Source organism: Molossus molossus, unplaced genomic scaffold (genome assembly GCF_014108415.1).
Source record: "Molossus molossus isolate mMolMol1 unplaced genomic scaffold, mMolMol1.p scaffold_m16_p_18, whole genome shotgun sequence".
Lineage (NCBI taxonomy): Eukaryota > Metazoa > Chordata > Mammalia > Chiroptera > Molossidae > Molossus > Molossus molossus.
In genome coordinates, this window is record NW_023425353.1 from 36,131,370 (window position 1) to 36,156,612 (window position 25,243).

A 25,243-nucleotide genomic window follows, 5' to 3' on the forward strand; every position below is an offset into this window, starting at 1 on the left:
TGCGTACCCCTCTTTATAAACGAAGAGTGCGAGGCTCTGAGCAAAGGTTTTCATGTGGAGTGCGGGATTCTGAGAGGTTACTGCAGAGCTGAGAGGAGCACCCAGGTCTCCGACTCCCTGGTGCATGTTCTCCCTGCTGCCCATCAGGCAGGAAGTGGGACAGACTCACCCTGCCCTGTATGGTGGGACCCCCACAGCTATTCACGGAAGAGCACCTCATTCTCACAGCTCTGGTACTTCCCCCAGGAGCACAGCCCAGGGACTGCAAGGCCTTGAGGCATTGTGATGAGAACAGGACTTGGCGAGGTAAGCAGGTAATACTTCTCAGCCAGTGTGAATGCAGAACAGAGCAAGTCTGCGGGCGTGGTCCGCTAGGGGTGTCAGGGAAGGCTTCCCAGAGGAGGTTGTGCACAGTGAGCAGGAATTCACTGGCCGACAAGGGGGCACATGGTAAGCAGAGTGCCGGGCTGTGTCAAGGCCCAAGGTTGTGAAGGGCTTGGGGCTTCCAGGGACTCGGGCGTGCTGCAAGGCGGCTGGACCGTGGCCTAGGCGGGTGTAGCCTGATGGCAGGAGCAGTTGAACCTGGACAGATAGGCAGCGAGAAGCCCCAGAGGGACTCGCGTTCACATGTAGGAGTCTGGGTCTTCCCTCCAGGCAGTGGGACCCACTGGGGGTTTTGATTAAGGAGGGCCATGCTCACGGATTAGAAGGTGAAGGTGGCGTATGGTCTGATTGGAGGCAGGAGATCCTAGGCCACAGTCCAGCCACCTTGCAGCAGAACCAGACAAGGCTGGGAACATTCTGAGGATAAAATCAGAGGAGAGGTTGTGAGAAGGGTGAGCCAGAGTTTCCTCGGGCTCTGAAGTTCAGCCCCACTGGGGATGTGTATTTTCATGATTCTTCTATGTAGAGTGAGAACTCAGGAACAACGAGGGGCTGCAGAGGAGGAGCTTTTATTCTTCTCTACACGGTCACATCATACTCAGATGTACCAGAGTTGGCTACCGTGAGCTTCTCTGTCTGTCCTGTTTCCACAATGCCTTGGGTTCCCTGACTGCTTCTCAGATTTCTGCCAAGGGGGTGCTAAGGGGGTGCTCTAGGACTGCTGGCAGCCTTTCCAGACTCTTCTCCTCTGCCACCTGCTCAGGGCAGAATATACTAACTACCTGGTGAGGAGCTGGTTATTAGGTATGTGAGCACCCCGACCCTCTGGTCATTGGGTGTGTGAGCTCCCTCTGCCCCATGCTCACCGGGTGCGGGAGCTCCCTCTGCCCCATGCTCACCGGGTGCGGGAGCTCCCTCTGCCCCATGCTCACCGGGTGCGGGAGCTCCCTCTGGCTATTGAGTGTGAGAATTCCCTTCGCCCTCTGGTCATCAGGTGTGAGTTCCCTTGGCCCTCTGTACAGCTTCCTATCACTCCCTCCCTTGTTGGGCTCCTCGTCCACGGACGTTTGATTTGCTTTCTCCCTTGGATTTCCTTGCTCGTCTCTGCCAGACTCCAGCTCCCCAACAAGCTCAGGGATCCCTCAAGACTTGAAGGAGGCAGTTATGTGAAGGGGAGAGCCTCCCCCCTGCCTTGGTGACAGAAACCCAATCTTAAGCTGGCTGCATAAAAAATGAAGGGCAAGAACCAGGGAGCCAACGTGGAGGCAGGGGCTGCCATCCTGAACCCAGCCCTGGTCCAGAGCAGGCAGCCTGTTCAGGTCCGTCGGTACAGTTCCCTGCTCACAGCCCAGCTCACGGTCTGTTCTCAAGGCCTGAAACCCCAGCCTCCAAAGCCACGGTGGCTTCCGCTCCTTGCTCCTCCTGTCTTCTGTCCAGGCAGTGCTGAGCAGCACCTGTCCTTTGACAGTGGCTGTGGGTGGAGAAGAGCCAATCATGCATCATCAGTGATCACAGCACCCACCGCCCCTTTGAGCAGTGCCAGGTTAATTGTCTTGAGGTCAGGGCGGGTAAGGAGATGTGTCCCACTGGCTCGGTGCTCGGCAGGGGTGTCTCCCCGGCCAGGACTGCTGGCCTGGAGGAGAACCGGCCCAGGAGCTGGCCACAGGCAGCTCAGTTCAGCTTTCACCTGTGTGAATCCCTTCTGGTCTCCCATTGCCCCCACCCCTGGGGCAGAGGCAGGACCCAAAGAGCCATTCCCGGCTCAGGACTGGAGAGCTGCACTTGTGGCCTCTGCACCAGAGACAGGTCCCTCTGGAGGTGGCTAATTCTGAGAGCGGTGGAGAAAATGCTATGTTTTGACCCTGTTGCTGAGCAGGGAGTAAACACCACACAGACTGAGAGGGCAAAGAAGCACTTAGAATACGTTTCTTGTTGATTTCCCCCTCCATTGAAGGGAGTGGGCTAGGAGAGAAAAACGGGGAAGAGAGCTGTGGAGGTACTGAGCCGGAGGAGGGAGGCACTGCCACCCCACACAGACAGACCTAGGGGAGCCATAGTCACAGGGCGTGACTGGCCATGCGCCGGGTCTTTGAAAAAGCCTGGGTGGTTTGCCTCTCTAGGCAGTGGCGCTGTCCATCACGGGGTTCTGACCAAATAGAACTGAAGGCTGAAGTTTCCCACGGAGGCATTACTGCGTGTTGGAGCACAGGACCAGCTCTGTGTTTGTGCGGAGGAGCGGAGCTGCTGTTATAACGACTAGCCTGCAGCCAGGCAGAGCAGGAAGAGTGGAGAGAAGGGCCCTTACCTTGTCCTGGGGGTGAAGGGAGATGTTCATCAGCTTCACTGCCCCAGTGCTGCCAACGCTGGGCCTCCGTGAGCAGACCGCCCTTTGTCTCTCCCTCCCCAAGACCAGTTGGCTCTGCCCTACTGGGACCCAGCGTTACCAGGATGGGCTGCTGTGAGTACAGTCTGATGTTGGGGCTAGGAGACCTTTGTTTGCTTCTGTTCTCTGGGTAGAGAGCACCTCTGGGAAGGGTTTCTTTTTAGGGAGAATAAACACTTCTCCCAAATTAGCCACATATTTTTAGGATATGAGCAGATCCTACTTGTACCACCAAGATCCAGAAATTCTCCCCTGACTCTAACTCATTAAGTCCCCTCTTCCACTCCCCCACATCCAACCCAAACACTGCAGGCTTCTGTCCAGATCAGAATATGAAATGCAGGTCTGAAAAGGTACCCAGCTAGCCTACCCATCCTGCTTCTCTCCCGCCTACATCAGAAGAGGGCAGAACCCCAGATGTTGGGCTAGAAGAACTTGGCTCCTCTCCTGTCTCCATCATGCAGCAAAGGACCACTCTAAGCCAGGGTCCTGGTGTGGACAGCAGTATTGGCTCATCCATCCTCCTCAGCTTGGTAGAGGACTAGGTATGATGTGTGAGAACTGGCTGGCAGTGTGCAAAAATGCATGGCGAAGTAGGCACAACAGGGGTCAGCCCCTGCCCACCCACATGCTTCATCCAGGCCAGCTGGTAGCTTCAGCCTTAAGGCAGAGAGGCCCGTGAGGTTCTCTTGCAGGTGATTAGCTACTTTGCCATGGTAGGAAAGGAGGCGGAGGTTGAGTGAAGAGTAGAGGCAGCATTACTTAGGAACCTGTGAATGTGTGATGGTGTGGTGGACATGACCTAAGGTGACCCTCAATGCGTCACTCCTTTGCATGGTCCCTTCCCCTGGAATGCACATGGAACCTGAGACATGCTTCTAGGCAATATGCAATGGCAAAGTTGATGGGATGTTTCTGCCATGATTGTTTCTTTAGAAGACTTCTCTTGATGGCCTTGAAGAAGTGAGCTGCCATATTGTGAGAGGGTCTGGGAGGGGTCGTGTGGCAAGGAACTGTGGATGGCCTCTAGGAAATAAGAACAGCCCCTGGCCCACAGCCCCCAAGAAAAGGGGGACCTCAGTCCTCCAGCCACAAGGAACTGAATTCTGTCAGCAACCGCAGGAGTTTAGAAGTGGACCCTGAGCTCCAGGAAGAAACCTAGCCCAGCTAATAGCATGGTTGCAGCCTCGTGGGACCCTGAGCAGAGGACCCAGATAAGCTGCGCTCAGACTCCTGCCCCCTAGAAACTGTGACATAATCATGTATGTTGTTTTAAGTTACTAAATTCGTGGTGTTTGTTTTCGAGGGAGGAGATGCCTTAGAGATGCCCTCATTTTGCAGACAAGGAGTTGGAGCATTCAGGAGGGGCTGTGACCTGCTTCCAGTTAAGCAGCTGGCTCGGGCCACCCACAGCAGGCACGAGGGAGGCCCCTGGGAGCTGGATCCTGGTTCTCACTCTGCTCCTGCTCTTCCTTCATGTGGCCTTGAGCAAACCCTCCTGCTCCCTGTTCCTCTGTTCTTTCCTGTCACCTGATCAGACATTCTCTCGGTGCCTTCTTGCCATGACTTGGTATTCTGAAGCCACTCTGATCTGTGATCTTTCTAGAAGCCAGGCTTCTGCACTTGATACGGTTTAATCTTTGCTGCTCCTTGGCCCCTCCCATGTTGTGTGTTTCCACTGGGACCTCAAGAGACAGGATCTTCCTGTCCTGGGGGCACTTGGACTCAGAGAAACCTCTGAGGTGGCCCTCTTGGGTATGCACTGGGAGAGATACGGTCTGGCCGTGACCCAGCTGCTGTGTGATCTTGGGCAAGTGGCTCCTCTTCTCTGCCTTCCCAACTCCTCAGCTCAGTGAGCAGCTTGAACCAGATCAGCTCCAGAGTTCTTGATGGCTCATGCCAACTGTGGTGCTGCTTTTGAGACGGGCTCCCTAGGGACCCGGAGCGTGGGCTAGGAATAGGTGGGCCTGGCTATCATCTCCTTGTCCTGGTTACCCAGGCATTCAAACCCAGGGGGCAGACTTGGGTATTGACCCAGTTCCCCTTTGTCCCTTCCCCTAGCCCAGCCCTCTGGCCCAACCTGCAGTCATTTCTCATCCAACAGGAGTAGAGACACAGTGCTCCTCCCTGCCTGCTGGGTGGTCCTGTGCACACTTCTAGGCCCAGGGTCCTTGGGATCTAAGTGCCTTTTCTATCCCAGAACACTAAACATCACCTGGAAGACTGTCCCTACTCTGAGTGAATCCTCAGCAGGTGACTTGGAGTCTGTCCTGAGGAGGAGGCTTCTTTCTGTTGACTGAATGGGGAGGTCTGCACGTCCATTCTTCGCTCATCAGCTAGCTCTGGAGGTGCAGGGCCTGGGATTGCACCCACTTCCTCCTTGTCAACACAGCAAGCAGGACAAGCAGGCTGTGTGAAGACAGAAAGAGAAGCTGGGCCAGCAAAAGTGGCAGGAACAGCTCCCTAGACTCATGGAGACCTCAAAGACAGCACCCATTACTGTCCCGCCGAGGGGCTCCTCTGGGAAGACACCCTGCCTACACTACAGTGCGGAGGCCACCGTCCACCTGCGAGTGAACTTGGTCTAATGGCCAGGCCACAGCTGTGCCCCATGGTTGGAAGCCGTGGGTCCATTGTTACAAGGCCTCAATTGACAATCTAGGAAATACAAGCCACGCCTCTCCACATTCTCCTCTTTCTCACCGCCCATCTCTTCGCTCCCTGTAAGTGAGGCTTTTAACATCAGTGCCACCAGCAGTTTGCTTGGCAAGAAAAGGATAAACGTGAGCATGTATATTACTTTACCAGACTCTGTGCTATGGATGAGCCAAGAGTTCCTATCAGTTAGATAAATATCAAATTGCATTAATACTAGTCTTATCAAAAGATCAGCTGGTGGTGGGAATTAAGCATACATTCACTTCTCTCAAACATACATAGATTCACTATCAATTAATTCTTCACAGCACGCAGGCAGCTACTCAGACTCATGGACATGATTGACATATGTAGGGTCTGGCTAGAGCTGGGCTGAGCTCCAAAATAATAGAAATTTATTGTATTTTGCCCACCTATCCGAGTATCCGGGAGAGTCAGGCTGGAGGGTAGCTGAGTGCTGTGGGCAGGAGCTCCTTTTCTGAGCTGGTGTTGAAAGGTTGCTGGCCCTCAAAGTTAGTGGGTGCCGGTGATGGTGCTGCTGTGGAACCTGAAGGAGAGGCCCTGCACCTACTTGAAGCTGACAGGAGTGTTTGAGGTGACTCAGGGAAACAGAGAGAGTCCAGACAGTGAATGGATTGACTGGGAGGAGATCTGCAGCCCACACAAGCTGCGCGGTCAGATCTCACGTGGTTTTCAAGAAGCCCTGAAGATGTTGTCTTTGTAAGGTTCTCAGTTTCACAGCTAAGGCACCAGGGGAACTAGAGAGTTCCCACAGAACTAGAGAGTTCCCACACACCAAGGTCTCTGGGGCCTGCTTCATTGAGTGTGTGTGTGTGTGTGTGTGTGTGTGTGTGTGTGTTTATGCATCTCAGTGCACATGCACACATGGTGGTTACACATGTGTTCTGCCCACTGAGCTATCTATCCAGACTTGCTTCATCTCCTGGCCTGTGGTTAGAAGAGCTCACAGCAGTTCCTCAGTAGGTTCTTCAGCTAGGTTCTGGCTCACTGTGAAGACTAAGTTAATGCCAAGTACAGTTGTATTCTAGTTCCTTAGGAAAATGTCATGTTGACCAGAATGTTTAACTAATCAGCACAATATTTCCTGCATTTGCCAGAAATCTGAGAGAAGTGGATGTGTGCATGTGTGCATGTATGTGGCATAATTTTTAAAATCAGCATTATTTTGACATAACTTTAGGCTTATAAAAATTACAAGAACAATACCAAGACTTTCCATATGATTTTCACCCAGAATGTTAACTTTTTACTATTTTCAGAGGATTCATAACACTTCTGTGAGGTAGGCATTTCTGTCCCCGTTGTAAATATGAGGAAGCTGAGCCTTAGAGGATAGTAACTAATCCAAGATCATTCAGGACATAAGTGGCAGAGGCAGGATTAAAATCCAGGTCTGTCAGACTGTACGTGTGTGTCCTGACTGTATCGGATGTGGGTGAGTGTGCAAGTGTCCTGCTCCTTCTGCCCAAACAACTTCCTTCCTCGTGTGGTAGGTCTGCTAGAATGAATTTTCTTGGCATTTGTTTTCCTTTATTTTACCCTCATTTTGAAAGATTTTTGCTGGGTATTGAATTCCATGTTGACAGTATTTTTCTTTTACTCCTTCAAAGATGTCACTTCATTTTCATCTGGTTTGTATAATTTCTGCCAAGTAACAGGATTTTTCTCCTATGTTTTCTTAGGTCTGTGATCCAATATATTGTAGTAATTTTTGTTTAAATAGTCAGTTATAAAGAGATTTAATAATATGAAATAAGTCTTACATATTTACCCATGTAGTTACCATTTCCTGTGTTCCTTATTCCTTTGTATAGATCCGCATTTTCATCTGGTGTGATTTCAGTTTCCTAAAGGACATCTTGTAACATTTCTTGTGAAAATACTGTCAGCATTGTGTGTTTGAAAAGCTTTTTTTTTTTTTTTAGAAAGATGTTATATGTTATATATTTGAAAGTCATTGGATTCTAAATTAATAGGTTTTTCTTTCAGTACCTTGTAGATGTGTTCCATTGTCTTCTTGCTTGCATTGTTTCTGAGGAGAAATTACTGTCCTCTTTATCTTTGTTTCCCTGTACATAAGGTATCTTTTTTCCCCTGGCTATTTTGTGATTTTTGTCCTTATTGTTGATTCTGTACAATTTGTTTATGATGTGCCTTGGTTTGGTTTCTTTTATGTTTCCTTTGCTTGGGGATCATTGAACTTTTTGGGTCTACGGGTATACAGTTTTTCTCAAATTTAGAATATTTTCAGTAATTATTTCTTCAAATATATATATTTTTTGTTACCACCCCCCAATTAACTGTGTGGTGTTTTTTTTAATGTCATTGCTAATTCTAACATTTATGTCAGTTTTGGGTTGGTTTCGATTGATTTTGTTTTTCCCTTTTCTGGGGGTATATTTTATTGTTTCTTGATATACCTGGTAATTTTCTTACTGGATGCTAGACATTGTGACTTTTGCCATGTTGTATACTGGATAGTCTTTGTATTCTTATAAATATTCTTAAGATTTATTAGCTGAGACCAGGGTGGTGATCAGTCTGGGACTAATTATTACTCACTATGGAGGCATAGCCCTTTTGACTCCTCTCCCCAGTGTCTTGAGATTGATGAGGCTTTTCACTTTAGAAGCAGGTGGGAACAGGTACTCTCCCAGGCCCTTTGTGGATGCCAGGCACTGTTTCCTTTAACCCATTTGAGTGGTTCTTTTCCCAGTCTTGAATAGTTTCATTACAAACATTTACTAATCAGTCCTCAGCTGAAAACTTGAAGGAGCCCCTTTGCAGACAGACCTCTGGAGCTCTCTCTCAGTGCATCTCCCCTCCTCTCTGGTACTTTGTCTTGTGAGCTCAGACTCTCAACTCTATCTCCTCAGTTCAGGGAGTCCACCAGGTTCTACCTGCCTCCCCCTCCCTGTACTGTGATCTGACAGTTTCTCAAGGTGATAATTTGTGTGCAGTCATAGGGCTCATCTCATTTGTTTTATGCCTCTCAAGGGGTCATTATCCTTTAATGCCTGTTGTCCAGTGTCTTAAAAATAATTATTTCTTGTACTTTGTCTGTCTTTTGGTTCTTTTGGATGAGAGGATAAATCTGGCCCTTATTATTCCATCTTGATCAGAAGCTGAAATCTTGGGCCCTTGGTTTTTTTCATCTAATCATTAATTTGTAGGACACATGGGTCTGGGCCCATGACTGTGGACATTGACTTAGGCAGGGGATGTTTGCATTCTTGATTTTTTTCAAAATTTATTTCAATTACAGGTGATACACAATATTATATTACTTTGTACAATATAGTGATTAAACATTTATATACCTTACGAAGTAATCACCACCATAGTCTAATACCCATCTGGCACTATACATAGTTATAACAACTTAGTTTTGAGGGAAGCCTGAGGCGAATGCTTTGGGAACCCAGACTCCCCCATTAGAAATAGCCATGACTCTCAGAAAAACTAGCAGAAGTTTAGATTTGCATATCAAGTTGTTGTGACCCATGGTTTCTCCTCAGAGCAATTCTGCTCATTCTCATGCATGTGGTTTTTCATTTTACCTGAGAAACATTAATTTTGTGTTGTGGTCAGCATGTTTCTCTTCTGAAATGCAGTCCTTGAGCTGGACATCTCTAATAATGGCAGGCTAAATATCAGATGCGGTAAATGTCCTTTTCTAGATCATGTCCGGAGTGAGTGGAAGGGTTAACAAAACCAGCTGCCACACGACCTGCCGCACTGACAGCAAAGCAAAGGCAGTCATGTCGTGAGATGCCCATGTCCACTGGATGTGGGAGAGGGTGTTTGCACCCAGGAAACACGTCAGGGACACACGTGTAACATAACAAACTAGTCACAGTGAGCTCCTAAATTCACTGTTCTTGTCATTTAGGGTTAGTCTTAAATTGTGTGCTTCTTATGGAATGGATTGATTTGCTAGAGTGTCACAGGAAAGGACCCCAGACTGGGTGACAACAGGAATTTTTTTTCTCACAGTTCTGGAGGCTGGAATTCCAAGATCAAGATGTCATCAGTGTTGGTTTCTTAAGAGCATCCTTGATTTTCATCAGTGATATTCATCCAGTTGATTTTATAAACATGCAGATGTGCCCTTTTCTCTTTCTCTTTTTTTAGTGAAGGGGAGAGAGGGTTAGGAAGGGAGGGGGGGGAGGGAGAGAGAGAGAGAGAGAGAGAGAGAGAGAGAGAGAGAGAGAGAGAGAGAGGGAGAGAGACATTGATGTGAGAGAGACACATTGATTGGTTGCCTCCCACACGACCCAGGCTGGGGCCAGGGATCGAACCTGCAGCTCAGGTATGTGCCCTTAACCAGGAATGGAACCCTCGACCCTTTGGTCTGTGGGCTGACACTGCAACCAAACCGGCCAGGGCTGTATTTGTATTTGTACTTTTAATTTTATTTTTTGTTTTGACTGCCAGGGGAATCAGGCAGTTTCTTAGGCCTGACTTCAGTGACTTGAGTAAGGTGTTACAAGATGTATTTCTGTAAATAAAGTTTTTGCTCTAGCCTTCTCTTTTTAGCTTACTTCTCCTTTGCCTTATATCTACCTCAAAACATTTTTTTTTAATATGCTTTTATTGCTATTTGAGAGAGTGAGGAAGCAAGAGAGAAACATAGATCAGCTGCCTCCTGCACGCTCCCTACTGGGAATCTAGCCTGCAACCTGGGCATGTGCCCTGACCACGGGATGATATTCAGTCCTCTGAGCCACACGGGCCAGACTATCTCAAAATTCTTAATTGTAAAAGGGAAATCGACTCTCTGTCCAGCTGATTTGTATAGATAATTAATATATAAAGTAATGATTAGGGAGGGTCTGCTCTGGGCTGGAGGTGAAGAGGAAACCTCAGGTCAGGTGTAGACTCTCTTAGTTAGAAGCTCCTGGTTAGGATGGGGTTCTGGGGGAAGGAGGGGCTGAGGCTAAGACCAGATGACAAGCTGGGCCTGGCAGCTTTGGAAAGTGAAGGGGGAAGCACAGATGGGAGCCCTTCATCAGGCAGAAGGAGACATAACCGGACCTCCCCTGTGGCAACCAGAGGTGCTAGTGTGGCCATCTGAGGCTGGGCCCCTGTCAGCTCAGCCCCTCTGGCCACCTGTTTCCTTGGAATTCACCTCTTCCTGCCAAAGGTGAAACCTCTGGGGAAAGAAGCAGGAGTGGGGTCAGGGCATCAGTGCAGGAAGAGAGACTGAGGCTGAGCCTCGAAGGCCCCAGTCCCAGTTACCACGTGGAGCCCTGGCAGGCATCGTGTCCATGGAAACCACAGAGCTGAGTTAAGGTGTTCGGGAGAAATGAATGGAGTGGAGGTCTGACAATCCTGGGAGTACCCTGCGGATTGGCAGACACTAGGAAAATCCACCTGGAGTCCTAGCTTTCCTGGGTCACTAGGGACCTTTGCTTTATTTTGCCTTTACTTTTTCTGTCCTCCTCCTTTCTACACGGCTGAAGCATGGACTGTTATGCTGATGGGATTCTTCAGGGTCATGCTTCCTGCTCCTTCTTATTCTGATGGGAAGCTGAGCCCCTGATGGGGGTCTGTGACAGGTCCAAGGCCCACAGCCAGCCAGGGGCACATATAAGGCCCGTACTTCCTCCTGCACCCCAGGCTTTCTCTTTTCCAGCAGGTGGAGGGTGGGTATTAGATGATACCCCACAGCCTTGACTCAGGGCAGGGTTTTCGGGGGTCACTGGGCTTGGAAAGAGGAAGTGGGACAGGTGGAGAACAATGGGGAAGTGTGAGGGTCAGCAATGTGTCAACCTTCCAACCGGAGTAGGAGAAAGGGCCTGAGTTAGCCCAGCCCATGCTGTCCTCTCCACCCCTGCTGCTCCCTCCTCCCATCCTCCCTCCTCTGTTCTGTTTCTCTGAGTCTCTCCGTGAGGCCCAGGTGGCTGAGCATCCTCTGGCAGAGGGAATTAACACACTTAATTAAAGTGTCCGATGAAGAGCTTTGCATACTTCTTAATTACCGTCTGAGTCTTTCGGGGAACAGTTTGAAATGGGATTTTTCATGTTTCCTCATTTAGCCTACGGTGAGCCAGTCGGCCCCTCAGGACTCAGGTAGGAGCTGGCAGAGCCCCAGTCTGGAGCTGCCTTTCTGCACACTGGGAGGCAGGGTGGGTGTGTTGGGGGGGCCCGGCTCCCAGCCCCCAGGCTGTTCACCCTGCAGGAAGGTTGAGGCTGAATTATCTGTTTTGTGAAAACAGAACAAAAGAAAACAGGGATCAGGTAGGTGTAGCTGGTGTCTCCACCTGTTCTTGTTACCGCAGAGCCTGGGGCTGTGCACCCCTTGGTAAGGCCCATCCTAGGAACGGGTTGCTGGCCTGAGAGAGCAGATTTGCCTTTTCAAGTCTTAGGCCACCTTCTGACAACTGCAGACACTTTCTGGCTTAAGGGTTGTCGGCCAAGGATTCAGAGACCCTTTCCCAGGCATCTAAGAGAGGGGCAGCCCACCAGCGTGGCCTGGAAACGGCAGTGAGTTCTGCCAGGTCTTGTCTGCCTCTCACTCTGAGCCAGTTCTGTGACCCCGAGGAGGACCAGGTGGGACCCCACTGTCTGTCCAGCAGTGCCCCAGAGCTGTGTGGGTGGTAAATGGGAACGTGTGGCTGAGAGCAGGTTATGGGCCCAGTTCTGGGTGGGCTTGGCAAGGGGGCCACCTCGTGCGTGGTGCATGCTCTGCCAGGCCTTGGCAGACCCTCCACGAAGTCTCCAGCTGATTTCCTGTGCTCAGCCTCACATTCTTCTCCATTTCTGGCCGTCATGGCCATGTCTCCACCCACACCCACACGCACATGGAGATGACAGGGTGGAGAGGGGTCATTCATGGAGAGAGACAGTGTCAGTGTGGGAATCTGGAGGTTCACAGACCACTCAGCTGTCACCCCATGGCCTGGGCCCAGGCCAAGCCCAGGAGCCCTGGTGGGTTTGGCTTCCCGCACAGTCATGCATGAGGCACGATTTTGGCGTCAGATCTGGGTTTGTACGCCAGCTCCAGTGCTTACCAGCTCTGGGACAGAGGGGAGGATAACTCACTCATTGGATCGTGACGAGGATCAAATAGGTACCCTAAGTAAAGCACTGAATTCTTGTCTGGCACGAAGAAGCAGCCCCGAGAGAGTTAGAGTTTCCATTCCTGCTTTCTGGAGCTTCCTGGTAAATACTCAGTAATGAATATTCTCACTCTTGTTCAGTTGAAAGGAAAATACATCTCTCTGCTTAATTATGTGGGACTAAACCACCAAAAGATTACAGGAATATTGCTGAGCCATGAGCTGAGATGAAAAGGTTCAATAATGAGCCCTGGCCGGTATAGTTCAGTGGTTAGAGCGTTGGCCCAAGCACCGAAGGGTCGAGGGTTCAAATCCCAGTCAAGGGCACCTACCTGGGTTCAGGGGGTAATCAATGGATGTGTCTCTCTCATATTGATGTTTCTCTCTCTCTCTCTCTCTCCCCCTCCCTCTCTTTCACTCTAAAATTCAATGGAAAAAAAATCCTCTTGTGAGGATTAACAACAACAACAACAACAAAAGGCTCAATAATGATTTGACTGCTTCATAAAAAAGCTCCACTTTGCCGTACTGGTGTCTCAGACTGTTGTTAGACAGGATTAAGGACAGTGTGACCTTGAGAAGAAGCTGGGTGGAATGACCACTCTCTCAGAGGCTGCAGGGGCTGGTGGGAGGGCAGGAGGGACCTCAGGAGTGTCTCCTGCTCCTCCGATGTGCTACCCCTGTCTGCACTGGTTTGACGCCTCTGCCCCGCTGGGTCTCCCCGTGGCTCCGGGTCAGTGGTAGTGCCCTGTCAGGTGAGACTGGAAGCGGCCTGTAGATGGGCTGTGCATACTCACCATTTCCGGTACCTCCTGTTCAGGTGTGGGGTGAAGAAGGGGCAGAAGGGGACAGGAGGTTGGCACAGGGCAGCCCTTTTACCAGCTCAGTTCCTTTCTGTGATGCCGGGGTAGAGCCTGGGCAGCCGTGTGGAAGGGGCTCCTTTGCATCAGTTCCGTCTCAGGGCCTTAGGAAGCCTCAGAGACAGTGTGGAGGACGCCTTTTCTGCAGTCATGTCAGGGTGCTGCCAGGCTTTCCTCCGAGAGCTGGCTGGTCCCTGCATACTCGTGCGCTCTGGCCTGGAGCCCTGGGTCGAGGGCCAGGGTGGCGGCCCGCATTCGGCTTGTCCAGTTGGGGGCTGGAGCAGGACACAGCCTGTTGCCTGCAGTGAAGAGTGCAGCTGTCTGCCACCGGAGGGACAGCCATCGAGGGGTCTAAACAGGGAGGCTGAGCTGACAAGTTCAGAAAGGGTCTGAGCCACGTTATCCTGGCAGCCTTGGGGGGAGGATCGGGTAGTCTTGGGGAGGCTCTGAGGCAGGGGAGAGGAGGATTTCTCTGAGAAATGAGAAAAACTGGCCAGGAGGAATAGTAAGAATTGCCCTTTTGCAGCCAATCAATGATGATCCAGTCCAGGATGCTGGGGTGCTGGGCCCCAGGCGTTCAAACCTGCCACCCTCGCTTTGCAAGTCCTCCTTGTGCCCCACAGGGCACCTCAGGTTCCAGGTTCTCACCTTCCAGATTGGCTCAGGCACCACCCGAGTGGGCCGAGGCCCTCACCTGCAGCCGGACCCAAGGAGAAGGGCCTTGTCTTGGCAGAGGCTGTTCCCGGGAACTCCATAACTCCACAGTGATGACAATAATGACCTGGCAGGATCCTGAAACCCAGTTTGACTCAGAGATGCCAAGAAGGGTCAGGAATAGGAGCTCAATTCCTGGTCAGGCCGCCTCATCCTGGCCCCACTCAGCCCTGGCCCTGGACAGATAGCTGTCAGCTCGTTCCCCCTTGTACAAAATGGGGGTGACATGAATATCCGCGTCAGAGTCGAGGCCCAGACGGGTTGGTGCCTAGGGCTCAGCACAGCGTTGCCGTGAGCATGGAATCCTGCCGGCTTCAGGCAGCAGGAGTCCCGTCCCGTTCACTCCTGCCATGGACGTCTGCCTGGCACAGCCCCTGGCGTGCGCCTGGAACACGCGCTGTACACACACGCGATGCCTGTGATGGTTGTTGTGGGAATGTTCAGAAAATGTGGGCGATGGCCAGGCCCCCTGTTCCTCCTGCACAGTCCCAATAAGCAACTTGTTTTCTTGGGATTTTCTCCTTCTACTCTTCGAGCCAGTACCAATCCACTGCCAGTGGCTGGTGTCCCCAGAGGGGTGACTCGGCATTGGAAACCCCTGTAGGGATTTCTAAGTTCTCAGCTACTCCACGAACCTCCTCTTTGTGCTTCCACCGTCTCTCCTGCCTGTCTGCTGCCCCGGGGAAGAACCCGGTGTCTCCCCTCCTTGTTCTCACCCTGCTCCCTGATGTGTGTGCCTGCCCCCCAGGAGTGAGATGGGAGTGTCACTACCCAGGGAAGTTACCCGGGGGCCCTGTCGTGCCTCCTTCCCAAGGAGGAGGCTGTAACTTTCCACTGCCTCTTGGACAAGGAAGAAGCTGTGTTCCCTTCGATTTCTTCTGCCTCTTGCTGGCTCAGCGTTGCTCCACTTTTTCACTCTGGGGTCCCCTTCGCGATTTCTAGTCAGGCTTTTCTGTGTGGGAAGCTCCCACCTCCCACCTTCGTATGAAATTTAAGGGAAGATGTAAAGCCGTTGGAAAGCACTTTACAGATTAAATGCCCATCAAGAGCGCTAAGGACAGTTTTCAGGTAAAATGAGAAGAGGCCTTGGGTGCATGAGTGCTCACCCCAGAGAAGTTCTAGAAATGTGGCTGTTCTGACACCGTCTGGTGCACTGCAGTCCTTCCCGGCACTGCCCACCCAGAGTTGGCGTGAGACTCCCCAGGTTTAAGGGCACAGCCCCCCACAAGACTGCCCCCCACCTCTGATGCCAGCCACAGTGGGGTCTCCAACGACAACACACTTCTGACCAATTGGCTACAAGTCTGAAGGTTCCCATGACCCTCTTCAGGTCCCATAATTCACCACAACAACTCACAAAACTCAGGAAAGTGCTCTGCTTAAAATTCCAGTTTTATGATGAAGGCTACAGCATGATGGGCAAGGTGATGCGGTGGTGGCGGTGGTGGTGGTGGTCTCAGCTCTCTGTTACCTGCCGCCTCCCTCCGCCAGTTTGAAGCATTTCCCGTGTCCCTGGCACTTTTATCATCATGCTTCAGTCTTCCTGCTGCCCTTGACGTCTTCGATGCTTCATCCATTTTTTAAATGAGGCATTGAAGTCCAGAGGGGCAGGGACCACAGAATGACGCAGCTAAGCAGTACCCCAGCTAGGATCTGAATTCAGCTAACCAATTCTGGGTCAAAGATGAAGCCACCTCAGTTTGCCCCAAACACAGGCTGGAATACAGTTACAAATGTTGGCTGTCAGGAGATGGCTGCACTTGTCTGTTAAATGTTGCCCTACTGAGGCCTCAGCACTGGAGAAGCATCTTTCCCAGAGGAGCCCCAGCTGGTCACAGCGATCAGCCAGGCCGAGCCTGTGGCCGTCCCGTCCGGGCCTCGGGCAGAAGCGGAATGGAGAACTCTCAGGCGCTGGCTCTCCTACGTTCCCACCAGGGGTGTCTGTTTCTGGCAGCCCGGAGCAGAAGTGACTGTGAGCCAAACTCAGCTGGCTTTCTGAGTCTCCTAGGGCCGTGGCAGACTCAGTTTAGGGAAGCTCTCCGTGCTGGGCCTGACCTAACAGATGTTCCTTTATTACCCTTCCTCCCCTCCCTGGTGATAGAAATGCTCCAGTAGGCATTTCTGCCACTGTCAGGCCCCACGGGGCCTGCGCAGGGTTAGGTCAGAAGCCAAACAAGCCAAACCCTGCAGTTAGGGAAATTAGCAGCATTTGTGGGATTCCCAAGAGACTTCCTCGTTCCCTTAGCCATAGCAGTGGTTTTCAGTTGGGGTGTTACTGCCACTTGGAAACCATTTGCAAATATGGGGGGTGGGTGAGGGGCAGGTCCAATGACAGGATCCTGCTGGAACTTACCCGGCGAGGTCCAGGGATGCTAAATGTCCCGAGAGGAGCTGGACAGTCCTGCCCATGAGAGACACTGGGGAGTGTCCCATTTACTTCTCCTGCCCTCTGGTTCCTTAGAAAGCCATCTTCCTCAGCAGCCTCCGGACTGAGTAAATGGGAACAAAACAGCATGTCTCCGTCCCAGCCTGTGACCCGCGACAAGGCCGTGGGTCCAGGTGAACATGGGCCAGGATGAGAGGAGCACCTGTCTTGCACCCACTTGCTCTGCTTCTTCGTAAATGGCTCTTGCAGAGGTCAGTTAGACTCTTGTGGGTCAAGAAAGACCTGGAACTGGGTGGAGAGCGTTCACGGGGCAGGAAGAGCCTCCTCCTTGGTGCCTGCAAAGAATTCCTCTGCAGCCCAGCCCCTGCAGACTCAGCTGCCTCGCTCTGGGTCTCTCTCTCCGGGTCTGCCTTTCACTTCTGTCTCCGCATCTCATCTTTTCCTTTGGGCATTTTGTTACCTGTTTTCTTCATGTGAAATGTGTTTAGGAGAAACTCGCTCGGACGCCATGGCTAAACCCCTGTCTTCTTGTTCTTTTACAGTCGGGAAGACGTCTCTGATCACGAGGTTCATGTATGACAGCTTCGACAACACGTACCAGGTGAGGTCTTCGGTGCCCTGTCCCCCCCACCCCCACCCATGGTGTCTGCAGCCATGATAGTTGCCTGGAGACTGTGCTGCTCTCTCTGAGGCTTGCTAATCCTGCGATGAGAATAGGATGTTCCTGGGGACGGGCCCTTTGTTTTGCCTTGAAGGAGCTTCCCATCTGTACACTGGCCCCAGCCCAGTAATGACCCTGAGCCCTTCTGGAGATCCAAACCTGGGCAAAGGAGAGAAAGGACACTTTTCAGTCTGTGCCGTCTTGCTGCCCATGGGCAGTCTAACCATTGCAGTGGCTGGGTGATCACAGGGAGGAAGATGGACAAGATGCAAAATAACGAAGATGAAAGAGCCGTAGGAGAACTTGCTCCTTGGGCATGGTTACATTTTCTGGACCTCATGCATGTGCACGTACACACACGCGCGCACACACACACGGTTGCTGAGGCACTTTCTTCCCTGGAGAGGTTGATGTGACGGGCAGGAGGCTGGATGGAGTGACCTCTGGCTCCTTGCTCTCGGTGTGGTCTGGGGTCAACAAGTGGCCCAAAGGTGTCCCAAAGACTGAGCTCTTGAGGGTCAGTAACATTTCACTTTCCTGGCACCATTGGTGAGTGGGAGGTTTGTGCAAATGAAGTGATTTTTCCCTGCAACTATAGCTTTTTGCAAAAGGCACCAAATGTAATCATTTTAGCTATGTTTGAGAAAAAAGATATATTCTTCCTTAAAACAGAGACAAATAATAATGCATTTTTCTAAGCCACTGGGTACTACATTCCAAGGAATGTAGTAGGTGTTACTTGAGAAAAAAAAGGCAAGCAGGAAGGTTTACTTGTATAGATTTAAGGACCACTGGTGAACAAGATTAAATCAACTTTTCTACTGCAGGACTTCTCAGGGCCTTTACTGCATCAATGTATGGTTTGTGCTGAAAGAGGGGTGTAGTGTGCAGGATCTCTCAGATGTATCTGGTCATGGAATCTTTTTGTCACTGAGTCCTCAGAGGAGAAGTATTTATAGAACACACTGGGGACAGCTGTGCTAAGGGGTCCCTCTGCCTTCCCGGACTGACCAAGGACCTGGAGCACAGCTACTGCCGATTTCAGTTCCGCGTCTTCTCTTCAGTCTGTGTCTTCCTCCGGACCAGTCAGCATCGTCTTTGCCCCATAGACAGCCCCTCTCTCCGCCTCTCTCTAATTTTCTGCTTTTCCTCTGCAGTCGCCTGAAATGTCAGGTAACTAGTGGACTTGATAGAATTGATGGAAGAGTCAGAACATGAGGCTCTGTGAGAGGGGCCTGGGTGAGGTGCACAGCCCTGGGCACCGGCTTTGGGGTGCTGATCTCAGCCACACTGTCTTCGTGGTGTGCTCTCCAGGCCGGGGCTTTGAACTGCGACAGCCATACCAGAGGCCTCGCCTCCCCAAAAGGGGAGTTCTACCGCATTCGTCTGCATTTGGGACTCCAGCCTAACAGACTTCAGTTCTGGACTCTGACTTAGTATTCGTGTGTGTGTGTGTGTGTGTGTGTGTGTGTAAGAGAGAGAAAGAGATATCTCACAGATATTATTCCAATTATTTGATGTTTTCAAATATCAAAATACTTAGAATGCCTCTAGTTGGTGTCCCATTGAACAGTGAGACTCTTGGCTGATCAGTGTTCTTCCCAGTGGTGGATGGTAACGGTGACCTTAAGGTTTTGCAGTGTCCTCATTGGTGTGAATCAGCTGCTCTCCATGTTGTTTGAGTCCCTCAAAATCTTAGCCCACCTCCATCTCCAGTCATCTCCCATTGCCCACTGCTGGGTCCCTTATCCCCTGGTCCCCTGCCTGCTTGCTGCTCCCCACACAGTGACGCCTCACAGCGCCACACCTTGGCTCCCGGTGTCGCCTCTGCTGGAATGCCCTTCCTTCTCTGCGGTGAAATGTCCTTCTGCCTCGTCAGGGCTCAGAGCACATGTTTGCCTGTGTTCCGCCCCCTGCGTGGCTTCCTCTCCCCTAGCACGCTGTCCTAGGGGCTCATTTAGCCTCCTGACTCCACAGGAACCCCTGTGTGCTCTGGCTCCAGGCTGGGCTCTGGGCTTGGCCGAGGCCATGACCCCTCGGATCCACCCCTGCCTTCGTGGGCCCAGCGCAGGGCCTGGCCACAGCTGCTGCCAAGTGCGTGTTGGTCCCCGAGTGGCTCGGAGAGGCGCTGTCTGCCTTGGTTTTAGACCCCACCAGACTGAGGCCACAGAGGCCCTGAGTCAGTGTGCTGAGAACCAGAGAAAGCCCAGAGGGAAGCAGGTGCCCTCCCCACTGCGGGCTTTGCTGACTTTTTTTTTTTTAAACAGCAGGTAGCGTTTCTTTCCCAGTGCCCTTTAAAATGGTAAATAGGCTGGGAGGCCCGGCTCCAATTCTGTACATACACAGGCTCATCTTAATGAATCCTCTGGAGATGGAAAGGGGGAAGTGTTATTTTGTTTGTTTTTCTTAACATGGCGGCAGAGACATTTGGGAAGTAGACAAGATCCCCAAGGGCTCTAGGGGATGTCCCTAGTTGCCCCCCAGCATGGTGACTACTCCCAGCCACCCCTCCGAGCATCCTGCCCATTAGCCAGCACAGCCCTGCAGAGTCCACTGCCACCCTGTCTCAATGAGCCGAGGTGCCCAGACAGTTCCCAGGATGGTCACCCCTCCCTCCCGCCCTCCTTTCTGTGCGCCTCTGGCTCTGCCCCCTGCCCCCTCCCCCCTTCACTCGTTCTGACCACAGATGTTGGTCAAGAGCTTACTGGTTTTGAGAGATAGTCGGAGAAAATGACCTGCCACAGAATCTGGCCCCACCCTCACTCTTGCGTGGATGGCAGAGGGGGTTCAGCTTCATCTGGGTGGCAGTCAGTGAGTCCTCCCTCTGCCTGGGGCTGAACTTGCCTGAGGCCCTGAGGGGCTGGCATGAGGACCGAGGGTGACCTGGCCACGCAGAGCCGGGTTTCCCTGTTGGGTGTCTCGGGGCTCCTGTCCACCTGACAGACCTTGGGGAGAGGCCACCTTGTCAGCCCGTGGGCCCCAGAATGCTCGTAGGGGTGGCTGGGAGCAGGTCTTCTACTGCCTCCTGCCTGGCTCTCCCTTCGACACATATGCACCTGTTCTCCTCTTGACACATGCATTTCCCAGACTCTGCCACACTGCCCATCACCCCATCTAAATCCACTCACTAGAAGAGTCAAACATTAAGATTGACCAACATCCTGGTGAGAGTTATGTCTCCACAATTCTCTTGTATAAACCCTCAGCTAAGAAGTTGCTTTCAAAATTTTCTCCAGTAGAAACCTGGTGTGGGCACTGTGATGAGACTTGACCCTCTGTGTGGGCCAGGCCCCTCCCCTCCCATAGGCCAGTGAAACACCTGCAGGCCTGGCTCTTGGGCCACCTGCTTGAAACCTGCACCGGAGCCATAAGGGGTGGTCTCAGGCCTCTGCAGGTGGCTGCTGGGAGTGGAAGGGAGGTCTTGGAAGCAGCACACTTCTGGGGTCCCTCATGGGTCCTCTATCTTGGCTGCATGTTACTATTACCTACTGGAGGTGTGGCCTGGAGACTCCCAGGCCAGCTCAAGCATAAGCATTTTAAAAATATCAGAGGCGATTGAGATGAACTTCTAGCCAAGGCTGAAGGCCGGCACAAGTCAGGAAACCAGCCTGTAATGGGCTGCCCCCCAGAGTGGGTCCCGGCCTGTTAGAACTTACCCACCTGTTCCCCAGAGTGGAGGAGCGGTTCTGGGGGACCATGGAGCTTTGCCTGCACTTACAGGGTCCCCTGGAGTCTTTGGGAAGGAACAGAATGGAAGTCCCTTGAGCCTCCCCCTGGCAGTCTGCCTGCTCTGCCCCGAGGCTTCCCTCGCTAACCCGGGGCTGTGTGAGTTTCCTGGGGCTGCCGTAACAAATGACCACACACCAGGTGGCATAAAACTGCCCTGGCCGGTTTGGCTCAGCGGTTAGAGCATCGGCCTGCGGTCCGGAGAGACCCGGGTTCGGTTCCCGCTAAGGGCACGTACCTCGGTTGCAGTTTGTCCCCCGGCCCTGGTTGGGGTCCTGTGGGTAGCAACCAGTCAATGTGTCTCTCTTGCATCAATGTTTCTCTCTCTCTCTCTCTCTTCCTCCCTCTCTCCCTCCCACTCTATCTGAAGATAGAAATGTCCTCGGGTAAGGACCAAAAAAACAATAACAAAAAACCCAGAAGTGATTCTGGAGACCAGAAGTGCAGTCAGGAGCCACGTTCTGTGTGAAGGCTCCAGGAGAGTCTTCCTGCCGCTCCCGGGGCTGCAGGTGTCCTCGGTGTGGGGCTGCCCAGCTCCAGCGCCGGCCTCCCCTTCACACGGCCTTCCCTTCGCGTCCGTGCGTCCTCTTCGCCGTTCGTGAGGACACTAGTCATTGGATTTCGGGGCCCATCCTAAATCCAGGATGATTTTTCATCGTAAGACCCTTAACTAGTTACATCCACAAAGATCCTTTTTCCAGAAAAGTCACATTCTGAGGTTCCAGATGGACAGACTTTTGGGGGACACTCTGCAACCCACTACCGGGCCCTGGCACCACCCAGGTTGATCCCACTGAGGACCAGACTCTCTGGCCGAGGCCTCAGAATGGCCTGCTCCCACCTCAGCTCCCAGCACGGACCCCTCCAGGCTCCCAGGCCCTGCGGCCCTTCACTTGCTGGCTCTGACCTGGGGAAGCCATTGCCCACGGACCGTATCTCAGCAGCATGACTTTTTGTTTTCACAGGGTTTTATAGAATGATCAGGTGTTTCTTTGTGTAACACTGTAAGTTGATTTAATAAAGTAAATAGGTTTACTGAGGCCTGGTCATTGACTCTGCAGCCTCTCCCTCTGCTCTGCAGGCCTCAGACCCGGGTCTGTCTCCACCCTGACGATTCAGCCCTGCAGTGGGAGTTGCCTTTCGGAGGAGCTGGGCCCCGCTGGGCCACAGCAGCACCCCCACTTGTGAGGGTCATGGTGTGTGGAGAGCGGTGCTTTGTCTTGTGTGGGGTTTGATGCTCTAAACTCTTTCTGGGGCAGCAAATTCTAATACTTGTCCAGCCAGACTCAGGCAGCTAGTCTAGGGGTTGCCAGGATTGGACAGCCAAGCCCCACACTTAAAATGCTCCCACATCACCTTTGCTGGTGGGCCTGAAGAGGGGTTCAGTGAGGAAAAGGGACTGGGTATGGGTCAAGCCTGAACATCCTTCTTGATCACACACACACCCACTCATGCCCCCCTGGCCTCTGGTCCCCTCCCCTGCTGGTGCCAGGGAGCAGGAGAGGCGTGGGGCCTCCGGAGACAAGATGCTGAGCATCTTTCTGTTGGCAGGCCACTGTGAGGAGATGCATGAGCCTCCACAGAGCTCACAGCAGTGGGGAGACAGCCAGGAGAGAGGGGTCCCTCTGATGGGTGCAGGGAGGTGCCTAGTGCTTCACCTTGAAGAACAGGCGCAGTTAGACTAGAGGCAACGGGTCAGTGTACAAGGTCCAGGGTGGAATGCCACTGAATGCTGGTCAACGTGGCAAGATCCCCCACCCTCAGATCCACTGGGGCACTCCCAGTCATCCAGGGGCTCCCTCCAGACATTTACCTGGTCCGGGATGGAGGGCAGACTTGCCCTTGCTCTGACATCTTTTCTTTTCCTCCTCTCCTTTGCCCTTTCTCCCTCTCTTTTGATGAGCGGATACAAATTAGGAATATGGTCGCCTCGTACAGAAAGCTGACGGACAGTGGCTTAAACAAAGACAGGTCTGGGTTTCCCAGGTGCGAGAAGCTGCAGTGAGACCTGAGGTGGCACAGCTGTGCGGTGACGCCGTCAGACCCCAGGCCCTTGCTCTCATCCTGTTCCGCCTTCTTGCTGTGTGGGTTCTCGTCTTCATGCAGGCTGGCTGCTGCTGCTCCAGACATCACCTCTGCATTCAAGGCAGGAAAAGACAGCAAGAGCTTCCCGAGAATGCCCTCTCCCTCCAGCAGACTGCAGCTTATGTCTTATTGACCAGAATCGGGTCACACCATCACCCTTAGCCTCTAGAGAGAGTTTTGCTTTTACGGTCTCTAGGCAAGCAAGGGAGTAAGAGGTTGCCAATGGATAATGGGTGCATCCCCCCGTAGCACGTGCTGCATTTCATAAGTTAAATGGACCCATGATACAATTTATTCCTAATTCACTTCGTAGTTTAAACAACCTCAAAAGTCTACCACCTGGAGCACCTTTTGCCCTAATTATTAAGGACAGGGCTTGTGCCCTTGGATCCACATGTGACCCTTCAGGAGACCTCTCAGGGAGCTTCAGGCCACACATCCGTGGGTATCTGTGGCTTTTGAAGGGATTGACTGATTTTGATGAAATTCAACCCCTTATTTAAAGTCGGAAGGTGCGCCCAGCTGGTGTGGCTCAGTGGATTGAGCATCGTCCCAGGTACCAAGAGGCCACAGGTTCGATTCCCAGTCAGGGCATGTGCCCTGGTTGTGGCTTGATCCCCAGTAGAGGGCATGCAGGAGGCAGCCGATCTTGATGTTTCTTTCTCACATCAGTGTGTCTATCTCTTTCTCCCTAAAAAGTTAATAAAAACATAGTTCAAAAAATAAAAACAAACAAAAAAGTCAGAAGGTGTGCATTGTTTGGTTGGTGCTTCAGACCACAGTCAGGAGATAAAAGAGCAATCAATAAATATTTCATTGGATGTTGACTAGCACACGCCACTCTCCTCTAAGAAGGTGGCCACCGGGATTGTGTAGACTTTGAAGCTGAGGTATCTGAAAGAACCTAGGTACCTGCGCTGTGGCCTCGTCCCTCCTCTCCCCCAGAGCACTAGCTGCTGGCAGGGACAGACCCTACCCAGCATGCTTTTCAGAGGCCGCTGTCTCCATCCCCACAGCACCCACTTGCCAATCCCAAATCCTTAAGTTTTGCCAACCTCATTTGCATGCTAATTTGCATGACTTTACCCTGACACTCTCATCTGATGGTTGGTGGTATGGAGCCCAAACAGCAGCTTGTCAGGCCCAGTCAGGGATGCTTCCCCAGCCATGGGCCAAGGGCTAGCCAAAGCTACAAAAAGACACACACTCCTTTTCAAGATGTGTCTCCCTGAGAAGAGAGTCTTGAGTCAATTTATGCAAATTACCATGCAAATTTCCACTGCAGACTTTATTACTGTGTCTTGTCAGAACGCGGATGCAAAGTATATCATAATAAATGCACGTAGCAAAGAAGATTTCAACAAGTGCCTCGGGGAACATCTTTCCGCAGGGATCTGCTAGGCCAATGGAAGCTTTTGTGCAGAGGAAGGCGTGTAATGTACTGTCTGCACTGTGTCTGAGCCCCTGTTGACACTGTTTAATACCACCTTCAGAAGATAAATGTGGATGTGGCTATGAAATCTGTGCTTCTTAAGTTCCTCGTGTTTTGTATAAAATAAAGTGCCTTCCATTTTTCATAAGCAGTACAGTTTACAAGCAAGATGATATTAAAGGAATAAATAAGCACTGCCAGGTTTGGGGCCATCTAATCACAGCATTTGCAGCCCAGCCTCCTCCCAGGGGGTATCCAGCAATACAGGAGGCTCGTGCAGAGCCGCCGAGGCAGGGAGGGGAGGGTCGTGGGGATCATGGACTGGCAGGAGAGTCCCCAAAGTCAAGCCTGCTGCTCATTTATCTTGATAGCCTCTTTTACATCCCTGTGGCATAGTTACCAGCAAGAAAAATGTACTCCATACCTCCTAAGTGGAAATGAGGTACAAAGAATGAATGCTTGACCAAGGCTCCAAGGCAAGCGAGAGGAGGGATGTTGTCTCCTTTAGAACTCATCTCTTTGAGGGTTGGCCTTTCCTGAAGCTCTGGGAACATTAGGATGTTAACAGGAATTATAAGCACAAAGATTTTCAGGACAAAACTTGGGAAACATTGGGTTACATGAAATTGTTCATGTTTCTTCAGTGCAGGACTTCTCAGAGCCTTTACTATGCTAGTACATTTTATGGCTCTCCACTATGGGCTAGAATATGCAACTTTCCCCAGAAACACTTGATCACAGTTCATTTTTATCATGTAGATCACCTCGTGGGGCTGGGCAGTGTTTCACTTAACGAGGCTGAGAAAACACTGTTAGAGGGTGGGTTTCTACAACTTCTCTAGGAAATCCTTCAGTCAGTTCTTATATAT

General features: G+C 51.7%; 1 protein-coding gene across 1 annotated transcript in view; it reads left to right on the forward strand.

Moving 5' to 3' along the window:
- RAB6B (RAB6B, member RAS oncogene family) overlaps positions 1–25,243 on the forward strand; it is a 52,096-nt gene that overhangs the window by 8,719 nt on the left and 18,134 nt on the right. Inside the window, exon 2 of the mRNA XM_036267495.1 lies at positions 17,013–17,071. Within this exon, the coding sequence (XP_036123388.1) occupies positions 17,013–17,071 (59 nt within the window). The remainder of the gene's footprint in view (positions 1–17,012; positions 17,072–25,243) is intronic.